The sequence below is a fragment of the Penaeus monodon genome, chromosome 2 (assembly GCF_015228065.2).
Source record: "Penaeus monodon isolate SGIC_2016 chromosome 2, NSTDA_Pmon_1, whole genome shotgun sequence".
Lineage (NCBI taxonomy): Eukaryota > Metazoa > Arthropoda > Malacostraca > Decapoda > Penaeidae > Penaeus > Penaeus monodon.
The window spans coordinates 8,256,115-8,276,114 of record NC_051387.1 but is presented as its reverse complement, the minus strand read 5'-3'; the positions used below and the strand labels follow the sequence as shown (position 1 = coordinate 8,276,114).

Genomic DNA, 20,000 nt, shown 5'->3' with positions numbered 1-20,000 from the left:
TTCCTTCTCATCTATTGCTTTCTCTTCCTCTTTTATTTTATTTCTTATTCTTCTTCCTCCTCTTTTGCCCTCTCTTCTCTCCAATCTGAAGAGGAAACGGGGAAGAAAAAAGAATATGAATGGGAATTTTGAAACGGCCGGAAATACAATGGATCCTGTTGATGAAAAGCGAAAAAGTGAAAAAAAAAAAACTAATACAAAAAAAAAAAGAAAAACTAAAACAAATAAATAAAAAAAAAAAAAAAAAAAAAAGAAGTGAAAATATAAATACCTTAAAAAGTGAAGAAAATAAATACAAAAAAATAACACAAGCAAATGAACAAACAAACAAAAGAAATACAAAAAAAAAAATGAAAAGTGAAAACCAGCGAAGCTCGCAAACAAAGACAGCACAAGGCAATATACAGCCTGGAACAAGGGAAGGGAGAGAACAGCCGTGACAAAGCAAAACAAACGGAAAAGAAAGACGTTTTTAGTCATAAGAAAAAAAAACATGCAAAGGAACAGACGTCGAGAGGCAAGTATACACGGGAGCATTGATTGATTACTGACCGAGAAGAGTCGTCCCTCGGCTGGTCAGAGATGGGATACAGACACACACACAAACGTAGACACACACATACGCACACGCGCACGCACACATACACACGCACGCACGAAAAAAAAAACAAAAAACTATGAACGCTCACACAAATGTAAACAAGCAGCGAACGAACACACACACACACACACACAAGCGCGCGCGCAAGCACACAGCCCACGCAAACACACGAACACATACTCGGCCGTCCTGCTTCGTGTTCCACCTGTAACATACACAGGTCGCTGCCAAAGGCTTCGCGAACACAAAAGGTGAAGAACATCAAAGATTTTTCGTTTCATTTTTACATTTTCATTTTTTCCCTCTCTCTCTCTCTCGTCAGGAGGGAGTGGGGGTGGAGAGGGAGGGGGAGAAAAGGAGGAAGGGGGAAGGAGAGGGAGGGGGAGGAAGGAGGGAGGGGAAAGGAAGGAGAGAAGGAGGTAGAGGGAGGGAGGAAGGAGGGGGAAGGGAGGAGGGGGGACAGGAAGGAGGGAGGGGAAAGGAAGAGGGAGGGGGGAAATGAGAGAGGGGGAACGGGGGCAAAGAGAGGGAGGGGATGGAGTCAAATTAGACTCTTTGCCTTGATAGAATGATCTCGCAACACGAAAGCGAGCGAAACACTGAGGAACAGCCAGTTAATTTATCACTGTTTCTGTTCTTTGTGCACGTTTTTTTTTTTTTTTTTTTTTTTTAGTTACGTAAATTAGAAAAGCTGTGAAAAATCCTTTACAGTTGATGTGGAAAAAAGTCAAATAAAGTAAGCTCGAAAGATTAACACTTTACATGAACTGTATAACTGTATAAGTTTACGTGTTAGATATACAATTGCAAATCGCCATTTTATTAGTTATTACGATACCCAAGGTCCTGTCTGCGGTGCAAATAATACCTAGAATGGCAAACAAATACATAAAGCATACGAAGAATCCAAATATGATTTTCAAAATATGAAGCAAATGGTTAAATAAAATACCAAATGAAAGATCAACTAAACACACGTAAAAAGGGAAGGCAAAGAAAATACACACTCTCTCACACACACACACACACACACACACACACACACACACACACACACACACACACACACACACACACACACACACACAAAGGAAATTAAAGCAAAACGACATCAAAAACAACCAAAAACGAAAAAAAATGTCAGAGAACCAACAACAATTAACAACAACAACAACAAACAACAAAAAATTAATTAAGTCTCTGCACCAAGCCGAGGATTGCCACTACTGGACCCCGTCATGTCATGGCACTCATGACACTCTGAACATAGCCTCGCACCGAATCGTTTGTCATGTAGTTCACGATCCGTTATACCTGAGAATTTTCTCTCTCTTTTTTTATACCTTTCGCGTACAGCGATATATTTGTTTTCAATGACGTATATCTGTTGATTTTGATTATGTTATATTTATTTGTTTGTATGCAGGTTATAGTATCCGCTGTTTAAGCTTTATGACAATGAGTGATTTAAATACTTAAAAATGCAAATAAGTACTAACACAATACTTAAATATTTAACACAATACTTACATATCCAAAACTGACATAATGCTGAACCATCACTTCTAAAACATCTAATCTTTGTTTACTAATGAGTATCTCCGTTTAGTTTTAAATGCAGAGAGAAAGAAATTGTTCCAGAGAACTAGAGTACTATATTCCATGCCTTGAGAAATTGTCTAAATCTATTAAGTTAATAAGCCAATATGTGAAGTGTTTTTATCCTCGCTTTCGCTTGTTACGAAATCCTTCTTTATGATTTGGATACATGTTTGGATGGGCAATAATGCACGTAATAAAAAATTATTGCTCTTACCTACGCAAGTTCGTTCGCACATGTAAATTCTTTCATTAAAAGCTCGATAGCAAACGAATTGCATGGTGAAGTATACACGAATCTTGACTCAAAATACGTAATATTCCCGAGTCATGAATTACAATACGTATATATGCCCGAATCTTAAATTATAATACGAAACATATCCGAAACTTGAGTTGTAATACGAAATCTGCACGAACCATGCGTTACAATACGAAATATAAACGAAATGTTATTACAAGTCGAAACGGCCACTAAAACTTGACATGACCACGAGAAAGGTATAGTATTAGAAGACAAAATGCCATAATATCTCGCTTTTGTCTCTAGGCCTACAAGACAAAATCTTCCCACAAGTTCCCCTCATCAACAAGTGGCAGCCACTTCTAATACTTCCCATTTCTCAACAAATACCTCTCTCAAAATAGCAATTTTACAATTCAAAATAAAAAGGCAAATAAAGCTTTCGGTTAAATTTAACATACAAACTCTACCAAGCGTGTGATTACAGTAAATTTATGCAAATTTCGTTGATTAATTTTAACTTCGCTGCTTTGTTGTGAACAGCCGCGTCTGGCAACAATATCCCCATCTCTTCCTGTACCATCGAACTAATGGTTGGACTTTTTAAACTGATTTACAATATATAATGGGGTAACGTGCTATATATAATACTGTTATGTAAACACACACACGCATGCAAAAACGTGAAACCATTCGCACAGTCATGCAATCACCAGGAAAGTCACGTTTTTATAAACTTACTCATCCATTCATGAGTTCTCCGTTTCAGGAAAACACGCGGCGCACACACTGACACAGATACACACAGGCACACACAGAGACACTCACATTACATAAAGACATAAGAGCTCGGGTACAGATACATACACAAACAAACAAAACACTCTCTCTCTCTCACACACACACACCAACCCACACCCACCCACACCCACACACACACACACACACACACACACACACACACACACACACACACACACACACACACACACAACACACACACACACACACACACACACACACACACACACACACACACACACACACACACACACACACCATACACACACACACACACACCACACACACACAAACACACACCACACACACACACACACCACACACACACGCGCGCGCGCGCGCGCGCCCATACACGCAAATACACACAACACACGCCCATACACACGCACAAAAAAGAAGTTGAACAACAATATTATTGCCATAACAAACAACGACAACAAACACAACAGAATCAACAACTATGTGTTTAAAATAACAATAACATCAACAAACCAATAATGTTAATAACGCGCACACGCACCGGTAATGAAAAGGAAGAAAAACAATAATAAAAATAATGACATTCCCTTTAAAAAAGTACTTTAACAAAAAAAGAAGAAAAAATGTAACAACGCCATCAACAGAAATGTCATAACAATAGGAATAGCATCAACAACAATAAATCAAAATAATAATAATAATAATAATAATTATTATTATTATTATAATAATAATCATAATAATAATAATAATAAAGATGATAATGATGATGAAAATTATAATAAGAATAAAAGGAATAAGAAAAAAAAGAATAATGATTAAAACGATAATGATAATGATGATGATAATAGCAACAACAGTAATAATAATAATAATAATAACTAATATAAATAACTAATAGCAACAACTACAATAACAACTAATATAATAAAAAAAAAATATATTTTTTTTAAAGTAACAGCAATAAAAAATACCAATACTAACAAAAAACTAAAACATCACTACACATTAATTATAACTTTCAATGATAATTCTCCCTTAACAAACAGTGTCCGAAACCTTGCCATCCCGCACCCCGTAATGACCACGGCTTAACCTCCCGACTCGCGAAGAAATAAATAAGAAGTGAACACAGTAACCTGCCACTAAAATACGGCCATAAAATACAAACAATGGAGTAAAATAAGGTACATAAAAAAAAGACTGACATATATTTTTATCTCCTGTTCTTACGTTGGGGTGCATTTCGTGTCAGAAGTGGAAGGGAGGAGGAGAGGTGGAGGAAAGAGGGAAGGGAAGGGAGAGAAAGATGGGGATGAAGAGAGGGAGAGGTAATTAAATTAAAAGATTTATCTTCAGTACGTGCAAAATAGCGATACAAAATAGTCAGATTAATCTTAATTTAATGGTCAGTTTTACATAACCAGTTTATTATCGAGAGTCAAAACTCATATGCTAATTTGTGATTTCTTATAATGATTACAAATATCTAAAAAATGATAAATCAGTGACATTTTACACTTTTACCTGATAAGTCTAAGTACTTTCTGTTTAATTTATGGTCAAAGAAATTGCAACATTTTCAAGAAACTTGTACAAATTGTAGTTTTCTAGTGGGTATAGTAGTTATTTGCTTATATTGATGTCCTTTGGCCTTACGTATGCTACTCTTGATAAATTAATAATTCAGTTACTTACTGTTCAAACATTATTTGACATTTAGTCAATGTATACACACACACACACACACACACACACACACACACACACACACACACACACACACACACACACACACACACACACACACACACACAAAGGGAGGGGGAGAGAGAGAGAGAGAGAGAGAGAGAGAGAGAGAGAGAGAGAGAGAGAGAGAGAGAAGAGAGAGAGAGAGAGAGGAGAGAGAGAGAGTCAACGTCTAAAAACACTCTAGGTTTTGCTCAAGTTGACTACCGTTTTCCATCATCTCCTTCCCCCATATTACCATTCCCTAACCCCCCCCCAAACACACACATACCGTTCCCAGCCACCTCCAAGTGACGTCATGGGCCTTATCACCCAAAGCTACGTACAATTCGCAAGTAACTAGACCTTATGTAGACATAGATGTGTACGTGTACGTGTGCGTGATTTCCCCTTGTGTTTTCGTAACATTTTTCTTTTTCACATTCATACAATCGCCTCCTATGGCATTACGTTTTAAAGATTAATATAATATCTGTAACTTATCATCATTGGTCACCACGTAGTTTCCTAGTTTTCCTTATATTCCGTCTCGGTTCCTCCCTCCCTGCGGGGATCTTTTGCTTCTCTCATTCACTCTAAGATACACACCTCAGTCTCTGTCTCGGTCTCTCTGTCTCTGTCTGCTTGCGTTTTCTTCAATCTGCCATTCTACTTTGGTTGTGTCTATGTCTGTCTGTCTCTCTCTGTATATGCATCTGTCTGTGCACTCGCCCCACCAACACATCACTCTAATAAAAATGTCCTTACGTGATATCTAAAAATAAGCACCGGATGTTAGTCCCACACTCATGCCCACTCACGTAGACCCTTCTGTCACAACTCGGGCATCACCCCCTCCACCCGACCCAACCCCCTTTCTTCCACAAAGAAAAGAAAAAAATGCTGGGGGAAAAAAGGTTACAGCGGCATCTTATCCCTGTGAAAATTCACCCTGTAACGGATACGAGCAGCAACGCCCACAAGATCCTAGTCGGTGTGAAGATGCATGATGATCACACCCACTTGCCTTACACTTACCTTATGAGAACTTGGGGCAGTTTTTTTGGTTATCCCGAGCCTCCGGGGACGAGACGGGGAACCAAGTAGATAGATGAGTCCCCCCTCTTTCCCTCCGCCACGACTATCAATCAGGGAAAAGAAGAGGGTGTTGATGAAAGCGTAAAACACACGGTCTCGTTGAAGGTTTGATGCGCGTTTGGCCTTCCCGCTCGCCCCTGCTATCGGTGTTGCCGTTTGGTGTTCACGGGTATCACTGACCGTACCTCAATAATCTTTGGTTGTCATAGACTCAGCATCGTCTGCTGATAAATGTCTATATCGCGTACCAGCACGCACTTTACTAGAACTTCCCATAGGGTTATCAACAGTCGCAAATAGGCGATTTTTCACAAGTAGGGGCTTGAAGCTTTGTTCTCCCTGAGCAAACATCCCCAAGTTTTTCAGGAAATTAAATTTCATGACAAACATTTGTAAGAAAATGTTACAAATTCGTCTACTATTATATACAATTTCCTCCCGAAAGACTCGTCTTATTTAATGACAAAAAACATTTCAACAAAGCATTTTGATTTGGGGATTGTTTTCTCCGAAGTCATTGACCCTTCCTTGGGCTCGTCTTGCCCTGCTGCCTTGTTCATGTTACGTAATGGGCGATAACTCCTATTAGGAAAAAAGGCTGAATATCTATATTTAGCAGAGGCGATAACCACATGATTAGAATTACCTTGGTATCTTCGTGATGCAAAGAAAACGTATTGTTAACACCTTCAAATTAGGTAGTGTGAAAATGTTTTTTTAAGTTAAAGCTAGGGAAGTGTTTATGAGCATTTTTTTTCTTGTAAATCTATAAAAGGGAATTGACAGATGCAGAGTGAACACTTGTTACTGAATACAACTTTTCATTCATAATGAATATGATTGAAGTTTGAGCTCCCATAATCACCGCTTTAATGGGTGTTTTCTTGCCGAGTAATACACACGCCATATTTTACGTAAATATTATGAATTAACCAATCACTGTGGCTAGTCATGAAAATTGCAGACCAATCACATTTTCAAGAAAACTGGTGAAGTTAAGTGGCACTTTCACTGTAAAAGAGTTGAAGTACTGTTGACCAGGCATTAAATTTATTGCCATAGCTCTTGTTGATTGGCGCTTTGGTATATCTCTAATGCTTGAAGTACTGATCACAGTTCAGGGCTTACGCAAGTCTTGATAGTAATTAATTTTATAATTATGTTTATCTAATCTGTTGCGGGGATATAGCTGCAACGAATCCATGGTTTTGAGGTCTGACTTTTTCATCTTGGTAGTATTTTCAAGTAGACTATACACGTATGTTAGCGATCTATATTACGCCCCATTCACTATGAAGAGTAATGTAACCATTAACGTATTTTCATAGCATATACGTTTAGTCCTGAGACATACAGTAGATCTCGCTGCTACATCGCGTGTTTAGAACGTATAAATAAAGCTGTGCAATTTTCTTTAATGCGATCATTGTTAGCTGTGAATTGTTCCCTCATTTTAAGAGGATAAATGTATGACATTTGTCAGTCTGGTTGCAAATAAGCTTTTAAAAAATGAAAGATAATGCAGATAACTTATATCGTGCAGAATACAGAATATTTTGATTTAGAAATCCTCACCTTCATGGTGTTGGTATAGATTTGGCTATAATGTTTGAGTTTACCCACATACTGTACACACTGAAAAAAGTTTTGGTAAATACATCAATGGTGTCTTGGATACTCCTTCACTACAGTTGACTACATTTCCTCTGACCTTTCCATGACCTTATCTTATTTCTAATATGCTTTATGGACTGGGTGCCATTTCACATTTCCTTGTGTGGGGCAGGCTATGTCTCTTAGGTCCCCCCCCAGATCCTTATTGGGAGTGCTAACCTTCATCAATTTCAGAGGTTTTTAGGCCATATAGGATGGGTATTCAAATAAATCCTTTAATAAGACCAATATTATGCACTTCATCTTGTTGGTTAACTTACCATATCAGTGGATAAGCCTGATTTTAACCAAGTGTATGATAAGCTCTTTAACAACACACTGCAAAGTAGCCCCTTTACCAATTTTAAAACATAATGCGTACAATGAGGTGGTACTTATCAAAAGTATAGCAGTTTAACTGGTTTCTTTGACCAAGTACAGGCTGTTTACCATTAGCTCATCCTAAGAAATTTTACTAGTTTAATGGGTAGAGTAAATGGTATGTCTGTTGTGGGGTGCCTTTCTTACAAATCAGTTTTTGCTGCTCTTTTTAACAATATAATTTTCTGCCACAGCACATACAATTAAAGCTAAAATAAAATCATATAGAGCTATAAATATTTATAATTATAATGTGCAATATAATGTCACTATAATTCTGCACAGAGTTTTGGACAAAACTGAAAAAGAGTATTATGTTCAGTTCATTAGGAGACTCCCTTGGAAATATTAGGGAGTTCCTCTTATCCTTCCCTCAAATGAAACCCCTATACATTTTCAAATATTAAAAAGTATCACAATACACTTCTGATGCAAGAAAGGGATCATCACATTAATAAAATTAACTTAACCATATTTACTTGAAGGGTAACACACAAAATTATTAATTTAACTGTCCGTGCTCATGCTGCTTGTCTTATTATGAGAGTTTAGGAAATTATAATATTACTTACCTTATTGCTAGTCCTAAACTCAGATGTATAACTGAAGTCTATCATAAAAAGCAAGAGCTTTTAAACTTTACCAATACAACCTCAGACTTACCTCAAAATTTAAGTTTAAGAGTTAATTTATTTAAGATAAAAATGTTCAAGGTTCATCAAGAATTTTAACTAGTAAATGAAATAACATTTAGATAATAATAATAATAATTATAATTATAATAATAATAATAATAATAATAATAATAATAATAATAATAATAATAAAAAAATAATAATAATGATAATAATAATAATAATAATAATAATAATAATAATCATAATAATAATAATAATAATAATAATAAAAATAAAAACAAAAATTATAATAATAATCATAATAATAACAATAATAACAACAACAACAATAATAAATATATTAACAATAATAATATGTAATCCAAAGTATGATTCCTTTGATAAAAGCGCAAGCAAACTACATTAAATCAAGAGTAATATGAAACAACAGCAATAAATGACTTGGAATTTCTATAAAGGCAACTGAACCTACATAATTCCCTATAAAATCACTAATAAATAAGAACGTTGCATGTTTCATATGAGAATGTCTAAAAAATGATAAAGAAAACACCGAGTTATTTCTGGGGAACATAAACAATTGATATTTAAAAAGACTTTATTTGTGTCCATGTATCAAAAGATACAAATATATTGCAGATACTCAATGACAACATAATATAGCAATAGAGTATTATGCTTAACTTTTACTGAACAAAATTGACCATGTCACTACGTCTGTTTAGAAAAGACCAGTGTGTAAGCTATCAATATGGTATCTCCCTTTTTCTTTTTGTACTCTCTGTACCACACTTCCTCAAACTTAGAAAATAAAAAATAAAAATCACATTCATCGAAACCCAAAAGTAGGACCAGAAATCAGCTACGTTCCCCTGACAGACCCCAAAGCTTCACCGTTCCTGCATCTCGGTCTCGCTCACGGTCATCCTTGTCATCACAGGCATAAGCCAGAAGAAAGAGTCGGGGATGCTGAAAGGAAAAACAAGTTCTCACACTATTACATATCCTGGGTAAGAAGAGGGGAGTGGGGAAGGTAGAGGGAAAAGGTAGGGTAGGGGAGGGGAGGGTAGGGAAAGAATTAGGAGGAGGTGGAGGAGGAGGAGGAGGAGGAGGAGGAGGAGGAGGAGGAGGAGGAGGAGGAGGAGGAGGAGGAGGAGAGAGAGGAGGAGGAGGAGAAAGGAGGAGAGGAGAGAGGAGGAGAAGAAGAGAGAGAAAGGAAGGAAGAAGGAAGAAGAGGAGAGAGAGAAGGAAGAGGAGGACGAGGAAGAAGAGGAGGAGGAGGAAGGAGTGGGAGGAGGGAGGAAAAAGGAGGAGGGGAGTGGAAGGAGAGAGGAGGAGGAGGGGAGGAGGAGAAAGAGGAGGAGGGGAGGGAGCTAGATCAGATGGAAGAAGAGAGGAGGAGAGGAAGAAGAGGAGAAGAGGAGAGGAAGAGAGCACATGAACAGTAGAGAATGAAGGAAGAAGAATAAGAAGAAAGAATCTATAAATAAAGGAAGGGGAGAGGATACAAACTGGGAAGTAGGGAGGAAGAGAAGGAGGAAAAGGATGAGGAGGGAAAGAGAGTATAGTGTAGGAACAAGAGAGGCAGGAGAAAGAGGAGGTTACATAAGAGAGGAAAAAGAAAGAAGAAAATGAACAAAAGAAAAGAAAGACAGAAAAAAGGAAGAGGAGAGAAAGAGAAAGAAGAAGGAGAAGGAGGAGAGAGGAGGAGGAGGAAGGAAGGAGGAGAGGATAGAGGGAGTGAAGGAGGAGAGAGAAGGAGTAGGTAGAGTAGGGAGGAAAGGAGAGGTAGGAGGGAAGGGAGGAGGAGGAGAGGAGTGGGTGTAGTGAGGAGGAGGAGGAGTGAGGGAGGGAGACGAGAGGAGGAGGAGAAGGAGTGGAGGGGAGGAGAAGAAGAAGGAGAGGAGAAGAGAGAGAGAGAGAGAGAGAAGAGGAGAAGAAGAAGAAAGAGGAGGAGACAGAGAGGAGGAGGAGGGAAAATAAGAGGAAAAGATAAGTGAGAAGGAAAGGAAAGATGAATGAGATAGATAGGATGAAGAGATAAGAAGAAGAAGAAAAGAAGAGAAGAAAAGGAGAAGAAGAAGAAGAGAAGAAAAGAAGAAGAAGAAGAGAAAAGAAGAAGAGAGGAGGAGGAAAAGAGTGGAGAAGGAAATAAGAAGAGGAGAAAATGGAAGAAATAAGAGAAGAAAGGGGAAAAGGAGAGAGAAAACAAGAGAGAGAGGGAGATAGATCAGAAGAAAAAAATAGATGAGTAGGAAAAAATAGAATAGAGTATATATAAGAGGAGAGAAAAGAAGCACATGAACAAGAGAATGAAGAAGAAGAGAGAAAAAGAAGAGAAAAAAAAAGGAAGAGGAGGAGGAGGAAAAGGAGAGGGAAAAGTAGAGGGGATGGAAGAGACAGGAGGGTAGGATGAGGAAAAAGGAGAGGAGCTTAGTGTAGGAAAAGAGAGGAGGAGGAGAAAGAGGAGAGGACAGGAAGAAGACAGACAGTAGAGAATAAGAAAAGAAAAAAGAAAATCTATAAAGAAAGGAAGGAGAGGTACAATGGACGTAGAGAAGACAAGGAAGGACAAGGAGAGGAGAAAAGAGAGTAGGTAGGAACAAGAGAGCAGGAGAAAGAAAGGTTACATAGAGAGGAGGGAAAAGAATAACAAAAGAAAAAATACTATAAACAAATGACAAGGAGAGAAAGAAGAACAAAAATAATAAGAAAAAATCATGCATAAAGCATAAATAGAAAATGATAAAAAATGTAACCAACTGATAACGCCTATTTACATCATACGAGTGCCTTGTTACTACCTCCTACCTAAGCAGACCATCTACAGATTAGATAGTAGCAAGAGGCTTACACATTTCTTATCGTTAGTTAAGCACAGGTGACTGAACACTTTTTCCAAACATTGCTGGTTCTACAGTATTTCTGACTGTCATTTACTGATTTGAATCATTTACATATAAATTGTTTTCTACTTCAAATTAACCCTGCAATATCATATTTTCCCGTAGATTGAAATGCTTATTCATAACTTAAAAAGTTGATTATTGTTGCTTTCTTTTAAACATATATTCTTATATAATGATATATATAATTCAACTCAATATCCTCTGGTGACTTGGGTCAGCAAACCATAGCCTTGAGAAGCACTTCACATACTCCTCGGTCAATAAAATATTATCAAAGTCAACTATCATATTCTAAATTTCCCTCAGCCACTTACCCAAGCTAAGGTAAAGGTTGGATAAGCCACACTGATATGTGCAACCCTCTCCCCTGTGTCAACATGAGCTATGTCTATGGTCTGGTCCTCGCTTCCTGATGCTAAAAGCTGGCCATCGTAGGAAAAGCTCAAAGTGCGAACAGGCCACTCCAATCTGGAAGAAAAGTAAATCAGTATAGTGGTGAACATACTTGCTATATTTATTGCACAACCAATTCTTTTTGCAATATACAGTAAACAATATATAAACCCTTTCCCTTGTATTAAACAACACTACTTATAGTACCATAAAGTGAAAATTCTCACTGCTGCACACTGTTTCAGAAAAAATCAATATCAATCTACCAAAAGTCAGAATGAGGGAGGGAGGGAGGGAGGGAAAAGAGAAAGAAAAAAGAAAGAAAAGAAAAAGAAAAAAAAAGAAAAAAAAAGAAAAGAAAAAAAAAAAGAAAAGAAAGAGAGAGAGAAAAAAAAAAAAAAAAAAAAAAAAAAAAAAAAATAATATATATATAATATAATATATTAATATATATATATATATATATATATATAATTAATATATATATATAATTATATATATATTAAATATATTATATATATATTTATATATATATATATTATATATATATATATATATATATATATATATATATATATATTATATATATATATATATATATATATATATATATATATATATATATATATATATATATATATATATATATATATATATATTATCTTCACTTACATTCCACAAAACATTTAATTCTTTTTAATGTTGTTCTCAAAGACTGACAATGCCTAGGTCTTACTAATAACATCTCATGACCAAGAGAGTCAATTTATACATCAAAACAAAAAGAAAAATACACAACTCAAGATGAAGAAATTTCCTCTGTTAGATACATATTCACTCATCATACTACTATTAACAAGACCTACAAAATAATAATGACTTCTATCAAATCAGTTACAAAAGATGTGACTTATTTTATAACAAATAGAATTTATCCCATTGTTTTAATAACTGGAATTTACTGGTATTTGTATACAATAAATGAAATATGGTTCACAGATTATATTTTGCTCATATATCAGTTTAACCCACTGATGCCAGAAGTACATGCATACATGAATTGTCCACTATGGTTTGGCTTTCTTTCCTTTGTTTATTTTTTTACACAGATGGTTCTTCAAGTGCTCAGACACCAAGGAGTCTGACCCTTAATCTCATCTGAAGTTTCAGGGAAAAGTTTTAATTTTCATCAGTACTGTTACTGTTGTTAATAATGACAACAGCAATAAAACTAACTCTTTCATAAGAAACCAAGTAATGATTTAAACAGGTAATATTGGCTAAGCATATTAACCAACTCCCTGCATAAACAAAACTGATAAAAAAGAATGCCACCAGTAGGTTATGAATAGTCTTTACAGAAGCTGTAAGGGCATTACACATTAAAAGGCTGAGGGCCACTTTACGCAAGATATCCTTCCTATCAACAACTTAGCCTATATAAAAAGAAGGGAACCATGATCCATAATAATGCATGTCTTGAATTTCATATTCAATTAATTAAAGTTCATTCTACTATATAAGTTAGGTCTACTATAAAGGGGTCATTTTATAAATGGAACTGCTGTGCCTTAGGGGGAAGTTCACTGAAAATGATATGTAAAATCTGCTTCATACTTGTTATAGCTAACTTACATTTAACATGAAAAAAGAACATCTTGGAAATACCAAAGGCGGACTTTCTTACAATAAAAAAGTAATATTTAGTGCATTATGTTGATGATGCTGTTTTCAAAAACCAACATACAGTCAACAAGAGCATACTCATCTCATAATTTTTCTTCACAAAAAATTAGTAAATACTTTACCTGAGTTTACTACTCATAAGAGTTACCAATACCTTTACCTTAATATGCTTTTAAACACTACAAGTTTCAGTGTCTTTACTTATTTCTGCATTTATTCTGGTTCATGAATATTTGAAAGACAGAAGGCAAAATAATACTTTTACTTATCATGGACTATATCATATTGCTTCTCACCCATAATAATGAAATTTCAGATTTTTAAAAATATTACTAAATTTAAAATCAAATTTCTTTGCAAATACAATGGTATGCATACACTCCTATTTGCTACATAAAAAAAAAATAAATAAATAAAATCCTGCTTTATGATATTGTTCTTACTCAAAATCGCTATTTCTGTTTTTTTTGTTAAGACAAAATGCTGTAACTAAAGTGTAATGATATTGTTCTTACTCAAAATTGTTATTTCTGTTTCTTTGTAAAAACAAAATACTGTAACAAAAGTGTAACAATAGCTCCTTACCTGTTTCAGCTCATACAAACCCATAATAATGTTGCACCCATACTGGCAGTGAGCAAGTGCAGGCAAGCATGAGTGGGTGGGAACTGTTTTGTTGAATGACCATTTTATGAGTAAAGTGAGAGAGCTAGATTTTAGCTAATCATTTTATGTATGGTCCCTGAGCAAATGCTTGTGCCAAAAGGTCTAAAAGAAGAAAGCTAACTGTCAGCTCTTCTCATGCTGGGATATACTCATTCATTACCACATTTATAGGCTACAATGCCATAATCCTTTTGCTTGTGCCCACTTGCACATAGATACTCACTTGCAATTTCACTGCAAGTGAGGATGCAGCCTAATGCATTCGTCCCTCACAATATGCATATTTACTATCATTCTTCAAAAATTCCTGTACCACCAGAAGTATATCTTTAGCAAGAGCTCCTTCGTACCTGGGTAATGTCCTCTTGCAGTAGAGTTCCTGAGCGTCCCATATAGAAACAAGGGCATCAGCAGACCCTGTGGCAAAGTATCTACCTTGGGGTTCAAACTTAATACAGATGCAGTTGCCTGGATGGGCATGGATGGAATGCACCAGTTCCATCTCCGGGTAACTGTAAGGAACAGGAATAATGACATGCTTACTAAGAGTAGAAAATCTTTTAGATAATCCAAAAACATCAAAATGTAATATATGATAAAAGGGTTTTATTACTTTTTCAAAATACTAATAGACTAATAATTCAAATGTTACATCATAGTCAACTTTTCAAACTTTATAAACTATTTATCTACCATAACTGATATTATGTATATGATAAATATTCCTTCTTAACAATTCTAATCCCATGGAATCAGGAAATAATATGAGTATACTGGCTACTGTAATACTGTCAATTTCAAATTGCTTGAATGAGATAAAAATTAAAAGGTCAGGATATTTTTTCCCCTTGTATTGATTATGGACAGGTTGATTATCTTATATAAAAAGCAAGGGTTTAGGACAACTTTGAAGCCTACAACTTGAAAACTAGTGATACTGGAACAATTACCTACATCCACCATGATGGCTTACAAGGGCCCTATTCTGGGCTACTTATGCCATGAGTTAAACAATAAACAATTGTACCTTATTTTAATTATTTTAGGATTTTAGAAAAATGAATAAATCAGAAAAATGGTGTGGCACTGCAATATCAAGTTCTGAGCAACAAGAATCATGTTATGACAAATATTAACAGACACAGAGTAATGAATTCAAATCAACAAATCAACAAAATGAGGTCTTGCACATCTGACTACATAAGCTGGACATTCACCTAGGCACTGAACACCATCCACTAATGCATGATATCACCAGGCTCTACCAATAATTTTACCTGTCATTACTGGGCTCATCATGCATTTAAATCAAACAAATATATCTATAGGATAACTCTTACTTACTATCTGGCTTCATAAACCCTATATTCTGCATGAATTCTTTCATAGATCAATATCAATGACAGACATAACCTGTTGGGTGTTATTAACCCGTTCTCGCTGGGTCACGTGTATACACGTGATAGAAAACGGGTCTCTCGGCAGGGTAAGCGTGTACGTGCGGCGACGCGCCAGAGCAAGTGGAACGGGACGTTCGGCTTCTCGCAGCAGACTCCCGCGCCCACTGTCGGGCCGTTGCCAGATATCACTGGATTTTAACTACTCTCAGTGAATTATTCAGACCGGCGATAAAGGGTTAATCTATAAGTGAAAAGAAGAGAGTGAGGAAAAACAAGAATGCAACCACAATCCCTGTCAGTGCTTCTTTTTGTCTCACTATCCCTTAAAGCAAATCATCTAGGCTCCTAATGGATATCCCTTCATAAGCCTATAGTTCTCCCTTCTCTTTCTTGAAAAGCCATTGAGGTAGCTTTAAAAATGGTTATATTTCACCTATGCAAGTTCCATATCAATAAGACTAGCTAGGTACTATTATCCTAAACAGCATGCACACACAGGCGCACACACACATACATAATCACACAAAGATTTCACTAACACAATAAAAATACATGAATTTAGGAAAATCTATTTGCCTGAAAAGAGCACTGAATAATTTTCCTTTAACCCAGTGATGCTGAGGTGCTTCCCACAAGCCTACCACTGCCAACACACTACACACCACCTAGCAGCTCTTCATGCCCTCTTACTTCAATCATGGCCTTGTTTCTTTCCTCTATCCTCCAGTAAGGATACTGAGAATGAGGCATTTGTGCCACAGGAATAAGGAAACGGCTCTTTAATAAGAAACATGGACTCAGTGTAGGAAGAAAGCAATGGCAGAAACCCAAGTTCAACTTCGATGTATTTGAAAAATTGCTAAGTACTAAAGACACACATACATATGCGTGTGCATACATTTACACAGACAGACACTTTCATCCCGTCTCACCAAAGGTCAAACTATGGCTGGAGTTAATCAAAGCTTTGGCCATAATGCAAGTTGCCTTGCTCCTTGAATATAATACAATGTTTTCTTTGTTTTTGTTTTTTCTACACTGTATTCATGTAGAATACCCTATACATATATGTGATAATCATACTGTTCTTGAAAAAAGTAAAAGTTACAAAACTCTTTTTCTCTTACATTAATCTAAAATAACGTTAATAAATACCTAATCAACACTATAAATGAATAAAAAAACAGCACCACCACTATAATGGCTATTATATGCAAAATTCACTTGAAAACATCTACTGAAGGGGAGAAAAACATTGGCCTGCACAAGATAAACTCTTGTAATCTAAAATTTCTGAAACAGCTAACGGAAATCAAAATGCACTAGTACACAGTTGGTCACATCCAACAGCAGTTCTACTCACTTGTATATATGAATATATCCTTGGCCACTTTGAGCATTGGTGAGGTAGAAGAGGTCATTTGCATTGTTCCATGACAGCTCATTGACCTCGAATTTGAACTGCTGCTCGTGGCGGATCTTTTGGCTCCGGACATCTATGAACGACACCAGGTCCTCCTTGTTTCCGACAGCAATCGTCTGACCATCTGGCGACCATGTGATGTTGATGTTCTCACCTGGAAGATTAATCCAACTGTCAAATAAATAAATACATAAAAAACAAAACAAAAAAAACCTCTAGTGTACAATTTTATATTTTCTGTTTCTGATATCTGCTGAAAAAATAAAAATATTCATTACATCACATAACATATAAAAGCTGTTCTTAGTTCAGCCATATATACATTCTAAAATGCATTTGGACAACGGAACAATATTAACAGTTCACTACTAGTCATCTACATTACACACAGTGAACGAAAGCAGATCAAAAAAATCAAAACAGAAAAATGTCTTTTCTTTTCATATGTTTTGTCAAAATCTCAGTAAATCGTCCTGTCCAAAAATCTGTACTTTTGAATATAAACCTACTGTGTGTATATATAAACTCCAAATATTGTGCCCTAATTTGTGGGAAAAATATCCAGATATGAACAGGGAATCACCATAAATGTTATACTCACAACCACATAAATCATTTATCACTGAAAGCAAGAAATTAAGACTGTGAATACAATTAAAATTTTGGTTACTGTTGGGTAAACATTATTAGGATTTCATGTCTAAATTATTTTTGCTAGGAGAATGAATTAAACAAATACCAATATCTACATAGATCCCTAATATATGAGACTTTATCCTTAATTTCATAATTGTAACTTCAAAAAATAAATATAGAAAGAAAAAAGGAAAAATCTATCTACTGATATAAAAGGAAATACTTTAAAGCCAAGACAATTTCAAACTGCGAAAAAATTCAATACACTACTCATTCAGACTTGTGCTAACAAAATATTTCATTATTATTCAGCAACTTATCCCTAGTTAAAGAATTAAAAGGTTAATGAAAAAAAAAAGAGAAATAAATGAGATTTGGCAAGAAAAAGAAGAAGAGAAACAGAACACCCCAAACCTTTTGTATTTATAGTGGCAGAGCATTTGTGTGTCCTTGTGTCCCATATTCTGACTGTCTTGTCACCACTGGCCGAGGTGAGCTGCTCTGAGTGTGTGGGGTGCCAACACAGCTGGTCCACACTGTCACCATGGCCCTTGTATGTGTAGTCTTTCCTCTGAGGAAAAAATGTACGTTAGTCTCCAGTGAAAAAATAATCAACAAACATACGTATAATAAATGATCAATTAATAGTAAATTACAAATAAAGGAGGTGGAATGCAGCATTAGTTTTAAAAACCTTGGTAGTCAATACACACACACAAAAAAAAAGCAAGAGAAGTAAAAAAACAGCCAAATAGGCTTATTTTTGTTACAATCAAGCTGCTAATCCTCAACCAAGATCAGCAAGGAATTTAGGAAGGGCAGCATTTGTGGTAGAAAATCAGATAAGCTCCAAAAAAGCTCTCTAAAACCAGTCATGTGCACGTAGGCCTGGCTCATTTCATCAATGAAAAGAGTCATGGCCATTAGTGGCGTATATTTTATAATCTGTTGCAGCAGTCTGGTGAAAATGAGTTGGTGCTTCAAAATTATGTTCAATGCAGCCTGCCACCTGTAGGTGTGTGGGTATTTTCAGATGCAGTCCACCCCTTGCTTGGCCAAATCTCATTTATAGCCGTGTTGACAATATCTGACAGCCTGACATTTAGGTGGACAAGGATTTTGGTTTGAGTCTACATAACTCTATGAGGCACATCCATGCATGTGGGAGACAAGTCAAATTCAATCAAAAGTATGAAAAACATGACATTAGTATACAAATTCATGCTGTCAACATGGTGGGTCACATATACTGTATATTTTTATTAGCCAGCAAACAATGGCCTGCATGTACGTGGACTTTTAAGGAGTAGACGAATAAAGTGATTAACTGCTAATGGCAAATTATAAACTTTTCTGATGATGTTAATTTAAGTATTCCATATTTTCAAATGAATGGTTTTGTAAGCATTAAGTGACATCTGCTGGTTGGTGATGAGTAGAGATTATCAACTTTGTCATGCATTTAGTGGCTGTTCCAAGCTTTTTGCCTCCTCTCAATATCGGCCTATAGCTTATTTATTGAATCTTATCAAATCTTATATAAAAAAAGGATATATCGGTATTTAAAGCCCACTGTACTCTATGTTTGGGTTCATTTGTTTTGCAAAGCCTTGATAATAATGATGTTTCCAGTTTTCTAGAAGAACAAGCTAAAGAATAGAATACAGTCAACAAGGACTACAATGCTGGTACTGATGAATTCCCATTATCCTCTAGTTTTCATTAACCCTTTCCCGACGCGTAGTATTCATAGTGGCCTGGGCCCCGCTGCCAGGGGCTTATATCGTTACCCTAGCATGCGCGACCACTCGTGCCAAATACCAGCATCCCATGCCGTTTCTTCGTAATACTACGAAGAAATGTTGTATTTTCAGTTTTCATTATTTTATAAAGTCTCTACTTGCCAAACTTCCTGATAAATCGAGACTGAAGGTTATTTTTGTTGTTATATAGTTGATAATTATTCGGTCTATAGTCTGAATAAAATAATCAGTGTGCGGCATCATGGAGTTGAAATCATCCATTTTTTTTGCATAGTAAAAATGAGAAAGTGTTAAAAAATGACTTAATCACACTTTCACTGGCAGAAAAATATTATTTTGCCATGATTGCAACAAAAAATAACTCATGGCTTCTCCATACATCCACCATGGCATGTACATACA

At 35.9% G+C, this 20,000-nt stretch overlaps 2 protein-coding genes across 2 annotated transcripts in view; both read right to left on the bottom strand.

The window, feature by feature from the left end:
* LOC119580828 overlaps positions 1–6,393 on the bottom strand; it is a 75,435-nt gene extending 69,042 nt beyond the window's left edge. The window contains exon 1 of the mRNA XM_037928980.1: positions 5,991–6,393. The gene's annotated coding sequence lies outside the window, so the exon portion shown is untranslated. The remainder of the gene's footprint in view (positions 1–5,990) is intronic.
* Positions 6,394–9,306: 2,913 nt separating this feature from the next.
* Positions 9,307–20,000, bottom strand: part of LOC119580824 (THO complex subunit 3-like) — a 12,757-nt gene continuing 2,063 nt past the window's right edge. Inside the window, exons 2-6 of the mRNA XM_037928967.1 lie at positions 18,250–18,406; positions 17,140–17,353; positions 14,727–14,888; positions 11,946–12,099; positions 9,307–9,691 (exon numbers count right to left, since the gene is read on the bottom strand). Coding sequence (XP_037784895.1) covers positions 9,581–9,691; positions 11,946–12,099; positions 14,727–14,888; positions 17,140–17,353; positions 18,250–18,406 — 798 coding nt within the window. The 3' untranslated portion in view covers positions 9,307–9,580. The remainder of the gene's footprint in view (positions 9,692–11,945; positions 12,100–14,726; positions 14,889–17,139; positions 17,354–18,249; positions 18,407–20,000) is intronic.